The sequence below is a fragment of the Ornithodoros turicata genome, chromosome 7, assembly GCF_037126465.1.
Source record: "Ornithodoros turicata isolate Travis chromosome 7, ASM3712646v1, whole genome shotgun sequence".
NCBI lineage: Eukaryota > Metazoa > Arthropoda > Arachnida > Ixodida > Argasidae > Ornithodoros > Ornithodoros turicata.
Window position 1 is genome coordinate 57,600,248 of NC_088207.1, and position 21,681 is coordinate 57,621,928.

The window sequence follows — 21,681 nt, forward strand, 5'->3', positions numbered from 1 at the left end:
GTAGCGGCCGATGCCAAATGCTAAAGGTGTTCGAGACCTTTGATGCAGGGGTGCTGTTACTTCCGGCAAAGTACTTTGAGTTTTTCTGCTACCATTTAGCGTAATTGATCACGCGAAAGGCGTTTTTTACTCGAGCATTATAATATTGCGACTCCTTTAATGGTAATATGCGATATCAGGTGCGTTTTCCGTATGTTTCAGGAGCTCGTATGCTCCAGTTTCCCTCTCCCCACGCACTTTCCGATAAGCGAGTTCAGCCGTAGGTGCGCATGCGCATGCGCACGCGCAAGGCCGTATCGCCCCGTGCCTGCACAGATCAACTCGCAGGTCCATCGCGTGTTTAGAAATTCGCGGAAAATAAGTAAACAGCCAAACAGTTTTGCGAGGATGCACACTGAGTGCTCGAAGGCATTTTGTTCATCTGACCAAACAACTCCGGGGCCGTCAAAGGCTGGCTCCTCTCCCCACCGGTTTCTTCGTCATGTAATGTTGGACCTCGAAGCGTGGCTCAAATAGAGATGCGGGTTCTTATCGGCTCTCCGTAGATTACGTGCGAGTTCTGATATTAGCGAGTTTTAGTACATCGTAGGCTATCACTTTTGCGTACGTAATCGGTAGCGTTGATGATTCTGCGCACGCCCATAAGAGAAAGAGAGCATCGCGCAGTGCACAGAACCACCAACGCTATCTGTTACGTACACTATCGCCTTTGAGTACGATGTATGGGTGCGTTCTGTAGGCGAGCGTTTGTGTTTCCTGAAGCGCGAGTGTTTCAGCGCCCCTCGTGCCCCCGAGAGTGCGAGACTTCGTGCCGCTTTTCGAGCTCCCGTTTCAAATAAAGTGCATGCATGGAAGCAGTAGAAGTAGAAGTAGCTGCGTTTTGGAGCTTGGTGACGCCCGAGTTTGGGGTCTGCTGCTCCATTTCTTTTAGTTGAGGAGTATGTTCCTCTCCTTCGCTTGTATGTCGGCTGGGGGGAGGGGGTTAGCTGGATTAGGTAGCTTGTTGATTATTACATTTATAGATCGCAGGAGGATCATCCTTTGCACTTTGGATCTATCTGCTGATTGTCAACATGCGGAGTTTCTTCTTCAGTGGACCTGTCCTAATATCTCTGCACGATTTGCGTTTCTTTGAGGAAGTCACACAGCACACTGAGTGCAATTTTTCGATCTGAGCTTGTATTCCAATTGCCCATTATCTTGGCAAAGGTGAGAGGCGTGTGACTAAGCTTTCTTAGTTCCTTGTCTAATTGGTGTATTAGACGCCCGTGGGACTGCGCTTTCGTATTAGAAATTTTGTCAAAAGCGGAACCTATAACAAAGTCAACGCTATCTATGGGGAGGAGTATGTATTACTCGATTCACAGTTTTACCAGGAGAAGCCACGTGAATGCATGGAAGCAGACGACAAGCGCCCGGATGCTAGAGATTTTCCGTGACGTAACTTCCTGTTCGATGGCGGCGGGACGACCTTCGAAGTGTGGCTTCGGAAGCAAAATACGGGCTTCCTATGTTACCCAGTGCTCCGATTTCAGTAAACTGTGGTATTTTTATAACTATTATCGTACTTTTGTATTAGTGGGCAACTTCCACACGGATATCGGCGGTTATTAGCGAGAAATGCTGCGCTTTAATGGGGACGTCTTCACGCCATGCAACCGTCTTCACAGGAAACAGCTCCTATGACGTCTGTTACAATTTCCCATCTTTTCAGTTTCATTCGCTGTTACAAGGAGAAGTCTTCACAACAGTAGTCGTCTCTTCCAACGTCACTATAGTTTCAAACTATAAGCCAACGTGTCTTCCGTCTGTGCACTGGTTTGGTTTGGTTTTAAGAAAAAAATAAAATGTGCACAGCATGAGCAGACAACAGTGTAGTGCTCCAAAGTTGCTTTTCGCAGTTTAGTGACCGCTTCGGGCGTGTCATACTCCCGATATGAGTGCGCCAAAAGAGGGGCGGCTACTTAACGCACCCTATCTTAAAAGCTGGTAGCTCCAACTCCTTTTGTACGTCGGTCGCCATAATATAGGTAGACAGACCTTATTTGTAACATCACGGCACCATAATTTTTTGCGCGTCGTGTAACTCGGGTATAATTCGCGACATTAGGCAGTTTTCGCAAACTGTTGGTAACATTATCGTGCCTATCGGAACCAATTGCAGCCGTGCGTGACTCAGAACCTTATCCATTGATTGGTTCGGTTGATACGGTTCGACGCAAACTACGCTGTCAACGGTCTGCTAAAGCTATCCATTGATTGATTGATTGATTTAAAAAAACTTCCATTCTTACAATACTACCACATTGCTTCCTATTAAAAACGCCGTTACCGAGGCGACTCTATAGATTCGTTATAGGTAATATGAGTATTGAAACCAACGACCATTGAACATGTGAGTAGCGCAACCTATCGTGTAACGTGTCAACTTGTCAAAGAGCATTGGATATAACAGGTTGACACGAAGGCACAGATGAGGAGCTGGTGGGCATTCCATGAAGGCAACATGTCCTCGAGTTTCAGGAACGAAGAAAATACGGAAGACAGACACGTCGTATTGCGTCTGTCTTCTGTGTTTTCTCCGTTCCTGAAACCCAATGAAAGGGACACGTTAGATAATGGGCGGCGATCATTCGAGATGCCAGTGTGACAGGGGAAAACTATCAGAGCTCATGTTTTTGTACTAGGAGAAATGACAATATTCGCGAAAGAGTCCCGATGCACAACTGAACAATAACCAATGGAACAGCCGCTTTCATAAGCATCATTCCTCAGGTCTCGCCGTCGTCAGCAGCTGTAGGTCTCGCGCTATGTTGTCATTGCTCTTTTTGTGAAAGAGGTTAATTACGTAACAACTTGTTGTTGGAAGTTCCACACGAACACGTGTGAACACGTTGCGTCTGATTATATGAAGAAGCAACGCACAATTTTCGCGGGTTACTCGCGCTCTACAAGATAACGGGAGCTTATAACAAATGCAGTGTGTTCTCTATTGCTAAAATTCAGGAAGCATATTAAAAAAAAAAAAAAAACTCCATAGTCTTTTTTCAGGGAGTAAGATCATGTTGCGCTAACAGTATTTCTCTGCTTCCCGCATTTTAATTTGTAAAAACGTCCTCAAGAACTAGCCGTGCGTGAGCGATGCGGCGTGACCTTGGAGTCCCGCCCCAATCTCCCGGCGTGGCGTCATCAGATCAGTATGTTTGGTAGAGGTCCTTTGTCTCCCTCTAGAAGTCCTGTTTCTCGGATCCCCGGGACTCGATACGGGTGCCGATCTGGAAGCCCGCTTGCGCACTGTTGCTGCTATCAGGCAGGCTTGTGGAAGACACTAAACAAACAAAAAAAGTCAAGTTACTGAGTACCAGGCAAAAAAATTAATTGAGTAGAGTAGAGGGAAATGGAAGTGGCATAGGAAAAAATTCGTCTTCTTCTCGTCCTTCCTGTCTAAACGAGAAAAAAAAAAAAAAAACTGAACAAATGAAATACCGTATCTTAGGAGTAACTTATAGGAAACGAGTACAAGCGTTAGCCGAATAGCCGAGCAATCACATAAGTGTTTCAGTTAATTAATTTTTACTGTTGTCTGTTGACTGCCATGAGGGAAGCACCTTAGAGGGACGACCTTCGCTGTTGGACCTCTCAATGCGGATTAGAGCGCTTTCTAGGTCGCTCGGAACCTGTACCCCATTCAAACCCTTGGGACGTCCGGCTGGCAGTCGTGGAAAGCGGGTCACCGGACCGGTGATCTTTTGTTACCCTTTTCGGAGAAAGCTTGTTGAAAGTGAAAGTTCCCATATCAGCTGCTGTGCACGTGCATCCCTTGACATCAGTTTGTGAATTTCTGATTGGCTTAGAAAGGGTGGCATTTCCGTTAAAATGCCACGCCCGAGTATCCTTGGGGTTGATTGCTGATGGTTTCGCTGCCACTCAGGCTAGCGTTTGTAACTAGTATGTACTTGTAAATAAATGTATATAGTCGGTGTTCCACATCAAGTCTCCGTGGACGCCATTTGCAACGTGTCGGTGTAGCGTCGGATCCGCAACCGTACAACCCTGCGGACCACTTCAACAACGATACGAACCTATCTACAAGTTACTCCCAGAAAGAATATAAGTTAGAATACTAAATACTTATTTTGTTAAGTATTTGTAATGTACTTAGTTTCGTTTAAGTTACGTACAAGCCTGCTGTTACGTCAGTCTGGGCTCGCTACGTCACCTCAGCATCTTAACGCAGACGCCGCTTTTTCGGCAGACAGCTCATTTTGTGTGGCTTTCTTCTAAAATGGATGATAAAGTATCGTTCCATTCCGATAGACTTCTTGGGGGGTTTTGCGCTGCCGTCACTTCATCGTCCTCTGGTTTTATTTGCCTCTTCTCTTATTATTATTATTATTATTATTATTATTATTATGAGTTAAGAGTTGTTAGCCATAATCTAAGGCTTGCTGCTCTTTGAAAAAAAAAAAAACATTCGCACACAGACATACTTGCATCCACTCACTGGCGCGTGCGCCCACTCACTCGCTTGCTCACACAAGCGCACACTTATTCCCGCTGGCGCACGCGCCTACACTCTTAAAAATGAACTTCACCGCATAGCACACTCCTAACCAACCATCATCTCGAATGACATCGTTATCTACCCTGATTTGTTGAAAACGGGAGGCGTACGCCTTTTCTGTGACACTTATGCTGTTCATAATTGTCACAAAAAAAAGGCGTATGCCTCCCATTTTCAACAAATCAGAGCAGATAACGATATCAGTCGAGATTATGGTTGGCTAGGAGCGTGCTATGCGGTGAAGTTCATTTTTAAGAGTGTGCTCTGATGCTGTTGCGTCATTTATCTTTCTGACGAATCTGATCTAATCTTCTGACTTTATCTCTGCTGTGCTCCTTCTAGCGCAGATGCTTCCATTTTATCGGTGTTTTATGCACCTCTTAGAAATGAACTTCACCGCATAGCACGCTCCTAGCCAGCCATCATCTCGAATGATATCGTTATCAACACTGATTTGTTGAAAACGGGAGGCGTACGCCTTTTTTGTGACACTTATGCTGGTCATAATTGTCACAAAAAAGGCGTACGCCCCCCGTTTTCAGCGAATCAGGTCAGATAACGAAATCATTCGAAATAATAGTTGGCTAGGAGCGTGCTATGCGGTGAAGTTCATTTTTAATAGTGTATATGCTATGTCGTCGAGTGTCTTATTTTTCATTGTCCGTTTCCTCCAGGGCCTCTCTATGTGTATGGAAACCACGATTGCAGCACTTGAAGCAGCAGCAGCTGAACCAGGATGCTTGAACTGAGCGACGCCCAGAAGCTGATGATCATGGCGGCTTGTGCGGGTCTAGTGTCGGCCACCATCCTGGTCACCGTGTGTGTCGTCACTCCGCACTGCTGGTTCTATCAATGCATCTGGGGAAGGCGCGAGGAACGCGGTAAGCTACTTAATACTCATTTATTTATTTATTTATTTATTCTGTCAGCCCTCGCCGGGCTGACTCATTTCCTCTACAAAGGGGGAGAAAAAAAAAAGAAGACCGGATTTCAGGAAAAAAAGATCCAAAGGGAAAAAAGGTCCATTGGGAAAGAAGATCCACTACACTCTAAAAACTGAACTTCACCTCATTGCACGCTTTGCGCCAACCATTGCCACGAATTATAGGGTTATCGCTTTTGATTCGAGGAGAGAGGGAGGCGTACGCCTTTTTGTGTCAATTATCATGTATCCAAATTGACACAAAAAGGCGTACGCCCCCCTCTCTCTTCGAATCAGAAACGATAACCCTATCATTCGTGGCAATGGTTGGCGCAGAGCGTGCTATGCGGTGAAGTTCAGTTTTTAGAGTGTAGTGGATCTTCTTTCCCTATGGATCTTTTTGCCGCGTGGATCTTCTTTCTCCTTTGGATCTTTTTTCCATCTGTCACGTGACCCCGTTGAATGTTCTTTCCCGATGGATCTTTTTTCCCGTTGGATCTTTCTTGCACAAGCGAGAAGACCGCAGTCGCAACCACCTATACAAAAGCATGAGTGCAGGGTGTATGACATAACAGGTGTCTCAAGGACATAGCGTTACATGTTGTTTCTCCAGATGTTGTTCCTCTAGTAGTTCGCAGCATGCAATGTCTACCTGCCTTTCATCAATAAGTCGGCACAATGTCTCATTCTCTGCATTCTGTATTGTCATCGCTTTATCCAACAGCCTTTCCTTTTTAAATTCTTGACGTAGCATCTTCGTCGTTTTCTTTTTCTCTTCTTTTTTGTTAATAAATGCTTACGTAATACGGAGTCGTATTGTCCGGGTCCACAATCTAGAGGTTATTCTTTCTCCGTAATATGCACAGTTGAGCGCTCAATACGTAATGGAGCAAAGCCGAACTACATTATATCTATTACCGACTTTTACGGCCACTCGTACAGCGAGCCTAAGTAGATAATTGTTCGAGTTGTCAGGGCACATGTCACCTACTATACCAGGAGGCTTACCTTACCCATTGTTCTCTGTGGCGCCTATACGACGCGAACGCTACAAGGCCGCGCAAAAGATGGATTCAAAAAACGAGAACTACTAACACACCTGTAAGCTATACGAACTCCGTGTTGACCGCAACTCAATTAATTTTAGAAAAAAAAAAGCCTGCACTGAATTGATTCCCTGGAACACACTGATCGTTACTCGCAATCGTTAGGAATGCCGCGCGCTACCTGGAGCATTAATTAAACGCTCGTGCATTCTGTATAACGCTCGTCGCTGTGCCCCCGTGTGCAGCTACTATAATTAGTGACTTGATCATGTTGGCCCCTATAGCAAGAGGCATCGGCGTGAGACTGTCGTATTGTGTCATGTTGGAAACAGAGACGAAGAACAATAGGCTGTAGATGTCTTACATCCTGTTGCCTTTCACGGCCTCGTCCATCCTTTTGAAGCTATTAATAGACCTTTTTAGAAAAGCAAGCGCCACCTGTGGCACGCAAGGGCTCATGGGAACTTAGAGCGCCTTAAAGCATTATGAGACGACCAGAGGCGGAGGTAGAAGAAGAACAACAACATTCCCGGTGTGCGTAGCAGCGGCGTCAGCCGAGATACACCATAACCGTAGCAGACGACAGAGCAGTGTCCCTCAAAGTTCCCATGCTGCTTTGCGCGGCGCGCTTGGTGGTGCGAGCATCTTTTTCAAATCGTCTATTGGCATGGATGCGCTAAAGGCACAGTAAAATACCCCTCAATACTCGTTTTTTGGCAGTGGCGTGTTGTGCAACAGGTATAACACGAGCCCTAACCTTTAGACCTCCTCCACTGTTTCAATTAAGAGTGTGCAAGTGAACGAGTGAGGTCGACATTCGCATTTCCGGTGGGAGGGTCAGTCAGGTGACTCGTGACGTAGACGGCGCATCCGAAGCGCCAATTAGAGCTCACGTCACACGTAGGGATCGGGATGTGCAGATTGCTGCCTGTAACAAGAATGAAAAATGTAGAGTGAATGAAACAATCTTTCGAATCACGTTAAATGTCACGTCCTCATTTCTTTAAATAACATTAAGGTGGGAAAATTTAATACTCGAGTCAATGAGTCAATCGGGCTGGTGTCGTTCATCATCATAGTTGCCCCTGACTAATTGTTCAGTCGTGACTGACACGCGACATGCACAGCTTTCCAACTTTACCCTCCGCTCTGCTTCAAAAATGTGCTTATGAGAGAAACAAAGTTCCTGATGTGTCACGTGTTTCAATGAGCTAGTTAGCATGAACAGAAAAGAAGAGCAATAGAACTCTAAGCATCAAGCGAATGCATCAAGTAGAGACCCATCGCAGCTAAACTGGAAGCTTGTGTTTCCATTTGCTACCGACAGTCCGATTGCAGCGGTCGTTGTCCCCAGCATTGCGCCACCTGAAAGCGAGAAGTGGAACTGACGCCCACGAAAAGAATAAACGAAGACATCTGTTCTGGTCATGTCGTATCGAAGCAATTGGTCGTATAAAGTGATCACGTGGGACGTCGTCAATATGCGACTCGTCGTCTGCTACAGGTTCGTCCACAACGTAATCGGTGTGGGAATGACATTATCCCTACTGTCGTCTGCTAAAAAAAGCGTAACAGCGAACAGGAGCAGCGCTGCTCGTCTGCATAAAGTGAGCACGAAAAGAAGAATCGCGAGGTTAGCGACCCCTGCCGTCGAACGGTGATTTTATTTGACTTGCTGGTATTATAGTTGTCCGCTTTGTAGTTGGCTGCTTGATATCCGCAAGTGCTGGTGTGCTCTTCTACGCATAGCCTAACGGAGATATTCATTTGAACATAAAACAAACAGTTTAAGCGCGTTGAATTTCATTTTAAATGCCAAACTTCATTCCACTGCTGTATCACGTGTCATATCTGCGTCGTGTACCTTTATTCTGTTTCGCATTACCCGTAAAATTTGCGTAAGTTTTATTTAAAATGAAAAGGCTAGCATTACATGAGTGTTTTTTCTTCTTCTTTTTTTACTACAGGCATTCGTGTTGAAGAGAGTTCTACGTTAGTAAATTAATTAGGAAAAATTATTCGTCTATACTTGGGGCTCAGAATAGATGAAATCTGAGTATGGTAATCACACAAACCGACGAAAAAATCTACTATCCCTTTAATACGGCTGTCGCGCTGCGAAACGACGCGAGGGCTTCGATTTTGATAATGAGAACTGATTCGAGAACTGATAATGACGTTCGAGAGAATTCGAGAACTGATAATGACATCATCATCGGTTAAAACGGTATTTACTATGCACAAGTATATACACTACTAATTCATACCTAGCGCGTTTACGGTATGTATGTATGTATGTATACCGGGTGTTTCAGTTAAATCCCCGGGCTAAATAATTCGCGAACGGGTGCACCAATCCACGGGCTTTCTTTTTTACAAGTATCTGTCCGATACCACCTACAAGCTGCACACCGTGTGAATTAGTGGGAGGCGCTCATTATTAAAATAAAAATGCAAATGAGTTAAGTAAAAAAGCGTAACTTCTAAAGCAGGGCGCTGTCGGCATTAAAATGGGTACTACCCCTTTTGGGACCTTCAGTGGACACCTTTTAGAGAAAAATCTGCCACCGAAGCGGGTCATTTGTTGCAGTAATTAATTGGTTTCGGTTTACGTATTTTTGTCGCGGCTTGTCGCTGCGAAGCGCAAAAGGACGCTCTTTCACTCCCGTATCCATCAATGAATTGCGTCCTTACACCAATGAATTACACCAATGAATTACACCAATGAAATACGCCCTTTTGCGCTTCGCCGCGACCAGCCGCAAAAAAAATACGTAAACCGAAACCAATTAATTACTGCAACAAATGACCCGCTTCGGTGGCAGATTTTTCTCTAAAAGGTGTCCACCGAAGGTCCCAAAAGGGGTAGTACCCATTTTAATGCCGACAGCGCCCTGCTTTAGAAGTTACGCTTTTTTACGAAACTCATTTGCATTTTTATTTTAATAATGAGCGCCTCCCACTCATTCACACGGTATGGAGCTTGTAGGTGGTATCAGACAGATACTTGTAAAAAAGAAAGCTTGTGGATTGGTGCACCCGTTCGCGAATTATTTAGCCCGGGGATTTAACTGAAACACCCTGTATACAGAACGAAATGTAAACAGCCGCCAACACAGCGCCAGTCCGATCATCATTAACCCGGTTCTCGGGAGCTGCTCACCGCAGAGCTCTTTGTTCCTTGATCTTTCCTGCAATTTCTTCAGGTGTCTTCTCTTTTTGTAATTCCTAGTCTTCCGGTTCGTCTACCATACATTCACCGGCTTCCTTTGAACTTTGTTGCGAGGGCTGACAGCGAACAGCTGAATGCGAGTCGTCTGATCATTTTATTATCGAGGCCAGCGAAGTAGCCCTTTCGAGTGCACACGTAAGGAGTCATGTTTAGGTTGTTTTCATATGATAAACTACTCACTATCATCTGTTTGAAAACTATAGTGTAAGTATTCTTAGAAAGCTCTAGCAAGCCGGCTCTTTGCCTGGCTAACATTTCCTTTCTTTTTTTTTCTTAATAAATATACCCCCTCCCCCCCTCAGTAAATGAACATTGATCTTTTCAGCCTTTTTAGTCTTTTGGGGTTTATATTGACTTTTATTTGTACAGTTATCAACTAGAGCGCTGTCCGAGGTTTTCCCTGGGCTTTTCGGTAAGCTCTCGAAGCGGATGTCTGCACAATTCCCCTTGAAGTCTGCCCAAGAGGCATGCTGTCAGTTTGTTATGCACAGAAAGCGCACAATGAGCTCCACAGCCTTTTCGTTCATTCAGCAGTTCATTTCGTTCAGCAAACATTCCTTTACCTTATTTTTCAACGTCGCACGGCAATGTGATTTCAAAGGATTGCAGGCATCAGAAGATTTCACGTCTTGCGTTTTCGTAATCATTTTCTGATGAATTCGGAGTACAGAAGAAAAGAATTATGAGTCGTGCCAGCATTTCACGTCTTGATTCCTGGCCAGTGCTTTTTCGAGCTTGCCTCTTTCATAACTACAAAAAGTCAATATGGTCGGTAGTGCCAAGCTAATTTCACGTGCGCCTGTCGGAGCCGTTAATCAATTTAACCTAACTTGACTTAATCCACAAAAAAAGATTTTACGCTCCAGTAATGCTAGCAAGAAGCGGTCTACAGTCAGATCCCATTTCAGCGACGTGGACGATTTTGGCGTCAAACTGCAATCTTGAGCGTTATTTGTATTATTTATTACCCTCTCCCAATTTCAACAGCCAGCATCTTCCAACGCGACGACCCGTCAAATAAGGTCCACGTTGCGCACGCTGCTGGTCCAGCACCGTCCGTACGGTGGCGCCATCTGACCTCGTCTGCCTGTCGTCTGCTTCGCGGCCACTTCATTTCGAGCGCGATATGTTAGACACAAAGAGAACAAAATAAACAAACAAACAAAACGTGCGTGGACCGCAATCCTCTCCGGCTTCTCCTTCTCAGAAATCTTTTCCCCCAACCGTAATAAGAGGAACCACTCCATTCGGATTTGTTCGGGGTTTCTCGGTATGCTGTGTCGTCTGCAACTCGGTACCCTGTGTCGTCTGCAATTCCATCAGCCAACCTCACGGGCAGAAAAGGGCAAATACGTTGGACAAAGAGCAGGGTTGACCTATAAAGGTGATCCGATTCCGGGGATTCGGGTAATGCGCTCAGTCGATACATATACGGGCAGCATAGAAAAGACAAACACAGTAGAATAAATAAATAAACGCAGGCGAGACTGAGTCTATGCACACAGTGTGGCTCAGTGCCAGGAATCGCTGTCAGGCAACGATATGGGGACGCGGTGTGGACGCAGTGGAACATTGCAATGTTGAAACAATAGGTTGATTTGACACCAGTATTACAATATGTGTTTATTTTTATGTACTGTACGCCTACTGTGTTTGTTCTTGCAGTGACTACGAGACATGACTTGGTTCGGTTAATGGAGTTCATTTTCCGGTCATTTAGTCATTGGTATCGTTTCTTAGGATTGTTTTTATGTTCTCGAATTAACCCGACTGTTAATTTCATAATTGTAAATATTGTGAAATTGCTGGGAAGTTCTTACGCCACATCCTGTCATTTTCCTAAGATCCCTACCACAGTTTTTGTCATTCTCTTCAAATATATTCTAAATTATAAAGTTATAAAGTACAGTTATAAAGTAAGGTTATGAAGTACATTTATAAAGTACAGTGTCTCGGTTGCGAGGTGTCCTACATTGGAGAGACGGGCCGCCGGGCCGCAAGCGCAGTACAAGACTTAAAGAGCATGAACGTAATGTTCGCAACTCAACAAACGCAACGCGATTTAAGACAGAGCTCACCGAGCATTGTTGGAAAACAGATCACTCTTTTGACTACGCGAAATGCTGTGGCCTTAGCGAGGGAACAAAGGTGGGGTTCCAGGAAACTAATTGAGTCATGGCATGCGCGAGGAGAACCTTCAGTGAGAACCCCGGCATCGGTGTGCAACTTCGTTGTTTTCTCGTCAAATATATTCTCTGAACTCCATCAATGTTCCAGACTTTCATGTACTTTTTTAAATAAAATACTTTAAGTTACTGCGTTTTTTACAAGGTACCGTATAAAATGGAATGCAGTTCGATCTGTTTAACAAAATGCGCCATAAAACGTCGATTTTCGTTTGGCCACTATAGTCATTGGCAGAGATCTCCCGTCTCGCAACAGAAACACTGGAAGCTGTCTGGGGTTTTTCCTGGGTTTTCCTCAGACGCTTTCAGACATATGTCGGCACAGTTCCCTTAGAAGTCGGCCCAGGACGCACATTCCCCCAGGGCGTGAGTCGTGACGTTGCCCACATACGTGAGGCCGACAACGGCAAGCCCTATCACCACCACCACCACCACCACCACCACCACCTGGAAGCACTGCCGTGTGCGCACTGGGCATAGCGCATAATTCGAAACGCCCGCACCTTCAGTGTAATGGGTAGCGGAACAAATAAACCGGCACTTAATAAAGAAAAATAACAAACTGGAGGAGACAAATCTAATTTCTACGCGGCCTAGTAAATTACGCGCCATTAGGTGAGTAAAGCTCCCCTAATGCCCGTGTATGATGTGAACCTCTTTATGCTCCCCAAAAAGAAAGGTTCGTTGCTCGTAATTTGATTGAATAGATGTCGTCTTCGTTTATTTCATTCTTCTAGTCTACCGTTTGTGTCGTATTCGTCGGCATTTTCTTCAACGAGGGACATTAACCAGATAGTAAACACGATGGAAGACAAACCCCGAGCGAGAGGAACAAGCAACACGATGGAAATTGATGTTCTTATGCTGGAACACAGAAGAAAGGACAACACACAAAGCCTAAAGGGCTTAGATCAGTTCGTAGAGCCCTGGACCGGTAATCCAGAAGGTGTGGGTTCGAGTCCTGCAGCTGGCTTACCTTTTCAGTGACTTCCGTCTTTCAACGCAACACAAGTCCGCAAGTTCTCATTTTCTCTCGGTTTTTCTTCCATATGGAAGAAAACATGATATCATGTTTTCTTCCGACCTAGCCTGCCTCCTGTGTCTTCTTCAGATAGCAAATCGTATGTGAAATATTAACGTTACGATTTACCGGGTGGTCGAAGTGATTACTGTATTTAGGCACAACTAATACGTGTAAGTCGTGTAAGTAATCGTCACTATAATACGTGTAGAAGAATGTGATGTAATCGTTCACGAAGTTGACTGGGAACTTCATTCTGGCCTTCTTTGAAACGTCAAAGTAACGGAGTACGCACGCGAACGCCGAGGTGTTACCGTTAGAGCAAACGTTACGTCCATTCCGAAAACGGCGCGAAAGGTCACCATTCGATGCGCATTCGTCTGCATCCTCCCTACACTCTTAAAAATGAACTTCACCGCATAGCACGCTCCTAGCCAACCATCATCTTTAATGATATCGTTTCCTGCCCTGATTTGTTGAAAACGGGAGGCGTACGCCTTTTCTGTGACAATTATGAACAGCATAAGTGTCACAAAAAAGACGTACGCCTCTCGTTTTCAACAAATCAGGGCAGATAACGATATCATTAAAGATGATGGTTGGCTAAGAGCGTGCTATGCGGTGAAGTTCATTTTTAAGAGTGTACACTGTTAAAAGAGAACTTCACCACATAGCACGCTCATAGCCAACCATCATTCCGAATGACATAATTCTGTGCATTGATTTGTTGAAAATGGGAGGAGGCGCCTATCTGGGACAGATTATCTTGTCCCAGATAGGCGCCTCCCTCCCTGTTTTGAACAAATCATGACACAGAATGATATCATTCGGAATGATGGTTGGCTATGAGCGTGCTATGTGGTGAAGTTCTCTTTTAACAGTGTAGCTGTGGAAGACGAGACAGCGAGGCAGGTTTGCGATGTGTTTATATCCGCGAACGAGATAAGAAAGATATGAACGAGATGCTCGTTCACGTGAGAGGGAGGCAGGTGAATGCTCATTGTTGTCTTCAGCGATGGATATTCCTCTTCCACGACAACATCATTTTTCTTTCATGATCCACTCAGCCAACGGCGAAACTACGCGAAATTAGATTTCGCGGAGGCACGCGCCGAGACGATCCCACCTATCCATCCAATGTGCTTATCCTACGCTTCGAATGAGTTTTACGACTTTCTTTATTGACTACTTTCTCCTCCCACCGTACCCGGAGGCGATGTCGTTAAAGGTCTCTTATTCCCCGTGAAGGTATGGGCGGTACGTCACTGGTAGGAGACAATGGGCGAGGTGGTTGGTGACGTCAATATACCTCTGCACTTCTCATTCGCTAAATGCCACACCACTAGTTGACTGTGCTAGCAAATGTTTATCGCCGTCTACAGACAATTGGAACTGGGCATTACTCGCTGATGTGCACTCTTAAAAATGAACTTCACCGCATAGCACGCTCATAGCCACTCACCATCTCGAATGATATCGTTACCTGCCCTGATTTGTTGAAAACGGGAGGCGTACGCCTTTTGTGTGACACTTATGCTGTTCATGATTGTCACAAAAAGGCGTCCGCCCCCCGTTTTCAACACATCGGGGCAGATATCGATATCATACGAGATGATGGTTGGTTAGAAAGCGTGCTATGCGGTGAAGTTCATTTTTAAGAGTGTGCTCTGATGCTGTTGCGTCATTTATCTTTCTGACGAATCTGATCTTATCTTCTGACTTTATCTCAGCTGTGCTCCTTCTAGCGCAGATGCTTCAATTTTATCGGTGTTTTATGCACCTCTTAGAAATGAACTTCACCGTATAACACGCTCCTAGCCAACCATTATCTCGAATGATGTCGTTATCTGCCCTGATTTGTTGAAAACGGGAAGCGTACGCCTTTTTGTCACAATTATGAACAGCATAAGTGTCACAAAAAAGGTGTACGCCTCCAGTTTTCAACATATCAGGACAGATAACGATATCATTCGAGATTATGGCTGGCTAGGAGCGTGCTACGCGGTGAAGTTCATTTTTAAGAGTGCAGGGAAAGCTAACAGAAGGGGAAACGGTAGTATACCGGAAATATAGCTGATAACGGAAACAGAAACAGATATCGCACACTCAGAATACCTGAAACAGAAAAGGAAACGAAAAGAATTTACGGTACTATTTCGGGTACTGGAGGACCCGAATTATTACAATCGTTTACCGAATCATTTAAAGAAATTTATGAAACAATGCTGAATAAAGCGAACTAAAAGTAACTGAGAAACTAAAACTGAAATAAGCTACCAAACTGGAGCATATAAGTATATAGCATATAGTAAATAGAAGTAAGTATATAGTTCTTATGGTGACTTGCAAGTTGCATGCGTGAGTAACATTCGTGAAAACCATGTTCATATTAGCTGTCCTACCCGTATATTCTTGAATAAAAGTTGTCTGTTGTGTGCACGTATCCCTAAAGTCCTTAAAGTAGATTTCAGAATATATACGTAGCGGTATTAGGTCTTGTCACGGTCTCAAAGCTTACACACACACAAAAAAAAAGAAGGAAAACAACAATGGGGTTGGGCGGTATCAAAAACCATAACGGAAACGCAACTACACTCTTAAAAATGAACTTCACCGCATAGCACGCTCCTAGCCAACCATCATCTCGAATGATATCGTTATCTGCCCTGATTTGTTCAAAACGGGGGGCGTGCGCCTTTTTTGTGACAATTATGAACAGCATAAGTGTCACAAAAAAGGCGTACGCCTCCCGTTTTCAACAAATCAGGGCAGATAACGATATCATTTGAGATGATGGTTGGCTAGGAGCGTGCTATGCGGTGAAATTCATTTTTAAGAGTGTAGAACGAGAGCAACAATGGTGGGAACGGAAATTGAAACGGAAATACACTCTTAAAAATGAACTTCACCGCATAGCATGCTCCTAGCCAACCATCATCTCAAATGATATCGTTATCTGCCCTGATTTGTTGAAAACGCGGGGCGTACGCCTTTTCTGTGACACTTATGCTGTTCATAATTGTCACAAAAAAGGTGTACGCCCCCCGTTTTCAACAAATCAGGGCAGATAACGATATCATTTGAGATTATGGTTGGCTAGGAGCGTGCTATGCGGTGAAGTTCATTTTTAAGAGTGTACATATGGGCCAGTAACGGAAACGAAAAACTTTCCGTCACATTTCTCTGGTTTTATTCACGGGTTCCTGGATTCCAACATTTACAGCACAGCTGGCACTCCGACAGCCAGCTCGCTGAAGGCCGGTAATGGCGGAAGATCATGTGACCTCACTATGGCGGCGCCCAGCGATTTTTGGAGAAAACAGCGTTGTATGTAATCCTTGTAAAACAGTCCTTGTTGTCTTTGGAGTCTTGTAAACAGTCTTGTAGAAAATGGGCAGCGCCAATACCGAGGCTCGTCCGGCTGTGACATAACCTGTCACCGGAAGCTCCGCTTGGGAATTTGACGTCAGAGCTCGAGGTTTCCTCCAGGGTTTGTATCGAAGGCGGGGGTGGGGGTGGGGGTGGGGGGGTGAGGCAAGTACGACACATGGGATTAAAATAATTCTCTTTACCCCAATGCTGCGACGCGAAGAACAATGGCCCACAAATAAGATAGTTCTTTAAAGTTTAACTCACTGGGTAATTTGCTTTCCTCCTTCATTTTACATTTTCTTTTTTAAATTTAATTTCGGTTAATTTTGGCCTTTAATTTCGGTAGTACCTTTCAAGGGTTGCAGGCAGGAGAGCCTCGCGCACTGCGCAACAGTGGGGTGGTTTTACATTTCACAGTCGTGTCACTAGGGAGAAGCACTATCCATGCTGATGAGGATCAACCGTTGCTATAGTAATAGATATTTTCTTTCCTACTTTATTCTGCGGTTCCAATTTAACGGGCTCAGTTCCTGTGTGCTTTATCAGAGACAGGAGGGAGGAGGAGGAGGAGTGTCGTTGGGAGGAACCCGAGAGGTCTGCCTGCCTGATTAGGCGGCATGTTTCTCGGGAAGGGAAAGGTGGTGGAGAGGAGGAGAGGAAAGGGTGAAGTGGAATCCGCTCGGGGGGAGGATAGCTGCGTCCATGGGCCGACTTCAGGGGAACTGTGCCGGCATACGCCTATTACACATCTGAGGGAAACCCAGGAAAAACCCCAGACGGCACAGCCGGCCCGCGGATTCGAACCGCGGACCTCCCAGTCTCCAAGTGCACGCATCAGAGACACGTGCCGGAAACCGACGCATTTTGCGAACCACGTCAAAAATAAAAAATAAATAAAAAAAGGTAAACAGGGGGTCGAAAATAATGAAGCAAGAAGCGAAAAAATAATAATAATAAACGGAGACCGGATCTCAATTTCCCGATTTTGCGCCTTTTCTAGCTCTTGCCCGTTAAGCGTGACGAAATATTTGTCGCCTCATTTTGGATCAGTGAGTTATACGGAAGAGAAAACGGGAGTTTCGCTGGAATGTCGCAAGTCTCCACGAGGGCGTCTTCGTCTTTTACGTTTCGTCCGAGAATTCCCGGTATCCACGGTAGATCGCGAAAATAGACGTCCCTCTATTCATAAACGTGTGACGTCACGAGAATCGAGGTTATATTTTGCTGGGATGAGCGGGAAAAACGCGTCGGCTGATAGGCTGATAAAGTCGATAGTACCCACCAGCACGCTTTGCATGGTGGCGTTACGTCATTAATGACGTAGGGGCACAGGTCGCCTTATCTATACTCTGCGCGCGCAACACACTGAACAAACACATGGGCAGACAGCGTTCATGTCCCCACGCACGTGCTGCGACACGCGTTGACGGAGTTACTTGCTCGTTCCACTCCACGTGCTCTCGTGCGTTTTGTCACGTCACTGTGTTTCCATGGAAACGATCTCACTCATTATCGCTGAAGTGATTCATTTAGCGCGAAGCTTCCTGGAAAAGTGTGGACGCCCTCCAGCTGAACGTCTTTCTTTCATTTTGTCATATCTCGTAATGTAAATCCCCCCTGAGAGTTTACGAGAAGAAGAGATCACGAAAGATATCCCTTAATTTAATGCGTCTCCACTCGCGCGCCGGGATTTTCTCGCTTCCGCTTGAAATGTTAATGCGCTTAGCACAATGAATCGTATTTAGCACACACAGACATTCATCCTGATGTGATAGGTCTTACGGCGCGAGACAACTACGGATTGGATTGGATTGGATTGGAATTTAAAATAATATGACATTGTGTCTCCACAAATAACTTCCTTTATCGTATTGTTTTGCGTAGGGTGCTTCCGACGCTCCCTAATATAGTACGAGACCAGGTTAGGATGGTAGTTAGGATGATCGCCTTCCACGCCGAGACTGAGAGGTGACGCGGGTTCGAACCCCGACTCCGGCTGTGCTGCCTGAGGTTTTCCGCGGGTTTTCCGGCAGACTTTCCGGACGAATCTAGGCCAAGTTCCCCCTGTACTCTAAAAACTGTACTTCACCGCATAGCACGCTCTGCGCCAACCATTGCCACGAATGATACGGTTATCGCTTCTGATTCGAGGAGAGAGGGAGGGGTACGCCTTTTTGTGTCAATTTGGATATATGATAATTGACACAAAAAGGCGTACGCCTCTCTCTCTCTTCGAATCAGAAGCGATAAACCTATCATTCGTGGCAATGGTTGGCGCAGAGCGTGCTATGCGGTGTAGTTCAGTTTTTAGAGTGTGAAGTCGGCCAGGACGCATACTAACCCTGGGTCTCTCCACTCCTTCCTGCTGTCCTCTCTCCATCTGTCCACGTCTGTACGCCGCTCATAGCCACAGTTGCTTCGCGGCAGTGGCGCGGAATTTAAAAAAAAAATGCGCGAAGGAAGCCCAGACGAAAGCGCACACCGCGGGGAACGGTACTCAAAGGCTAAATATTTCACCGGCCAGACTAAAAAGAGAGGAACGTGGAAAACGATATCGCCTGCAATATATTTACGAGGTATAGCGAGACCTTCACTCATATCCCTTTCAGAGTCTGATAAAGGGAGAGAGAGTTATGCCGTTCTTTCATCTTTTGCCGCCACGAGGGAGGAGCTTATTGTGAACATCAAACGCGTCATTTTCCGCTCCAGAAGCCGGCTAAGGCGAGTTTAAACGGCTTTGACTTTGGCTTTGACTTTGGCTTTTGCGGGTATCGTGTTCAGGGAAACGGGATCGCTTAGCTTCTGAAGCTTAGCTTAGCTTAGAAGTGTGCTATGTGGTGAAGTTCTGTTTTAACAGTGATAGCATTTTTGTTCATTAATTCGGAAGCCTACACTCTTAGAAATGAACTTCACCGCATAGCACGCTCCTAGCCAACCATAACCTCGAATGATATCGTTGTATTCCCTGATTTGTTGAAAACGGGAGGCGCACGCCTATTTTGTGACACTTATGCTGTTCATAATTGTCACAAAAAAGGCGTACGCCTACCGTTTTCAACAAATCAGGGAAGATAACGATATCATTCGAGATCATGGTTGGCTAGGAGCGTGCTATGCGGTGAAGTTCATTTCTAAGAGTGTATGGCCGTGACATACCATACTCCAGTCAAAATCACAGGGTTTTTCGCAATATTTCTACAATAATTTGACAGCCGATAATCCGTCGCCGGGAGAAGCATGCTCGGTGAAACTTGGTTTGCGGTTGACACATCTTCTCTTGACACATCTCGGGTTGACACATCTTGTTCCGATCGAGGGACTTGTCGCGCAACCCGTCATTATCAGATCAACCCGTCAGCTGGCGGCTGACGACAGACACGTTGAAGAGGGCGAAAGGTATAATTGCGCATGGCTTGTTTTCTTCTTGCATACACTCTTAAAAATGAACTTTCAACGCATAGCACGCTCATAGCCAACCATCATCTCGAATGATATCGTTATCTGTCCTGATATGCTGAAAGCGGGAGGCGTACGCCATTTTTGTGACAATTATGAACAGCATAAGTGTCACAAAAAAGGCGTACGCCTTCCATTTTGAACAAATCAGGGCAAATAGCGATATCATTCGAGATGATGGTTGGATAGGAGCGTGCTATGCGGTGAAGTTCATTTTTAAGAGTGTAGGACTTAGAAGGGAGGGCTATCTAAACGGGGCCAACAGTTCCGCAAACGTAAATACCAACCATAAAACGCGCTTCGCCCAGCGACAGAATTGCGGCTTGTAAATTTTTGTGGAAATCCTGCGAAAAACACCATGATTTTGATTGGAATAGTGCGTTATGACCATAAGCTTCTGAATTCACGAAGAGAAATGCTACCTTTTGCTCGTGTAATTTGCGAGCTCAATTAACAAAATCAGCTTAATTAATGCGTGACACAAATGCAAACGGCCTCAATCTGTGGCAAAAGTCTGTATGAGTGTATTCCAAGTAGTTTCACAATTTTCCGAATTAAAATCTATTTTTAGGAATTTAACGACATCCACTCGTGGAACACCCGTAGATGTTGGCACAGTTCCCCGTGAAGTCGACCCAGGGTGCATACTGTCCCTCCCCTCTCTATATTTTTCGTTGTTGTTGTTGTTATCTCGAGTTCGATTACATAAACGCACGGATATTCCAACTGTCTTCTCAGTGTATACAGTGAACCCTCGTTATTATGACCATGGTCGTTCCCGAGAATTTTGGTCATAATGCGGGATTGTCATATTAACGGGAGGGGATTTGCAGGGGTTTCACTGCATTGTTCCCAAGGAGTATGGTCGTAAAGGGGGTATGTCAGATTATCGGGGGTCATATTAACGAGGGTTCACTGTAGGTATATACGCTCGTTGTACGTGACTGTCGTATTTACGGAACCTTATCATTTCCTGACAGATCGTCGCAAGAAGCTCCTCTACGGGTCCGACCTGATTCCACTCCCTGAATGCCCCGTGACCACGAAGCCCGTTCCTACCACACAGGACGATTCCCCGACACCGACCGTGTTGGGGTTCACCCGAGGGAAACCCGCACGGGATTCCACCTACAGCAGCATGTCTGCAAGCAGCAAAGGAGGGACATCCACGCAGGTAAGAAAATCCATGCGCGTTATGTAAAGGGGCGACTGTCTCGAAATAGGGGTTTCTAGCCGTGAACGATGGAGGCATTGTCTAAAGCCTGGCTCGCACTATCGCGTTTCAGTGCGTCAGTCAGCGTGGCGTCCGTCTGCGAACCGACGCGAGCCCCTTCGAAAGCGAGTTCAATTTTTAGGCTGATCGAAGAAATGCTGGCCGTTGCCTCGGTAACCGTGCCGCCCGCGCGCTCTTATCTTCTGTTACTTCACTTCACGTGCACTCTTAAAAATGAACTTCACCGCATAGCACGCTCCTAGCCAACCATCATCTCAAATGATATCGTTATCTGCCCTGATTTGTTGAAAACGGGGGGCGTACACCTTTTTTGTGACAATTATGAACAGCATAAGTGTCACAGAAAAGGCGTACGCCCCGCGTTTTCAACAAATCAGGGCAGATAACGATATCATTTGAGATGATGGTTGGCTAGGAGCATGCTATGCGGTGAAGTTCATTTTTAAGCGTGTAGTCGGCTGTAAGCCGTTTCTCGTAAAGCAGCGTCGCAAAAGCGCGGACACGAATTCGAAACCAACGCGTCCGCTACACGGACGGACGGACGGACGTATTGAAACGCGATAGTGCGGAACAGGCTTGAGGCTCTGTGGTGGCCATCATTTTCTTTTCATTCTTTTGTCTAGTTTTATTAACGTTACTTTTACTTTA

The 21,681-nt window shown here is 45.4% G+C and overlaps 1 protein-coding gene across 4 annotated transcripts in view; it reads left to right on the plus strand.

The window, feature by feature from the left end:
* The window catches only part of LOC135401716 (synaptotagmin-A-like), a 74,875-nt gene that overhangs the window by 46,315 nt on the left and 6,879 nt on the right, over positions 1 to 21,681 (plus strand). For all 4 annotated transcript variants that reach the window (XM_064634260.1, XM_064634262.1, XM_064634263.1 and 1 more), the window contains exons 2-3: positions 5,239 to 5,445; positions 20,780 to 20,973. In XM_064634260.1, the coding sequence (XP_064490330.1) occupies positions 5,301 to 5,445; positions 20,780 to 20,973 (339 nt within the window). In that variant the 5' untranslated portion in view covers positions 5,239 to 5,300. The remainder of the gene's footprint in view (positions 1 to 5,238; positions 5,446 to 20,779; positions 20,974 to 21,681) is intronic.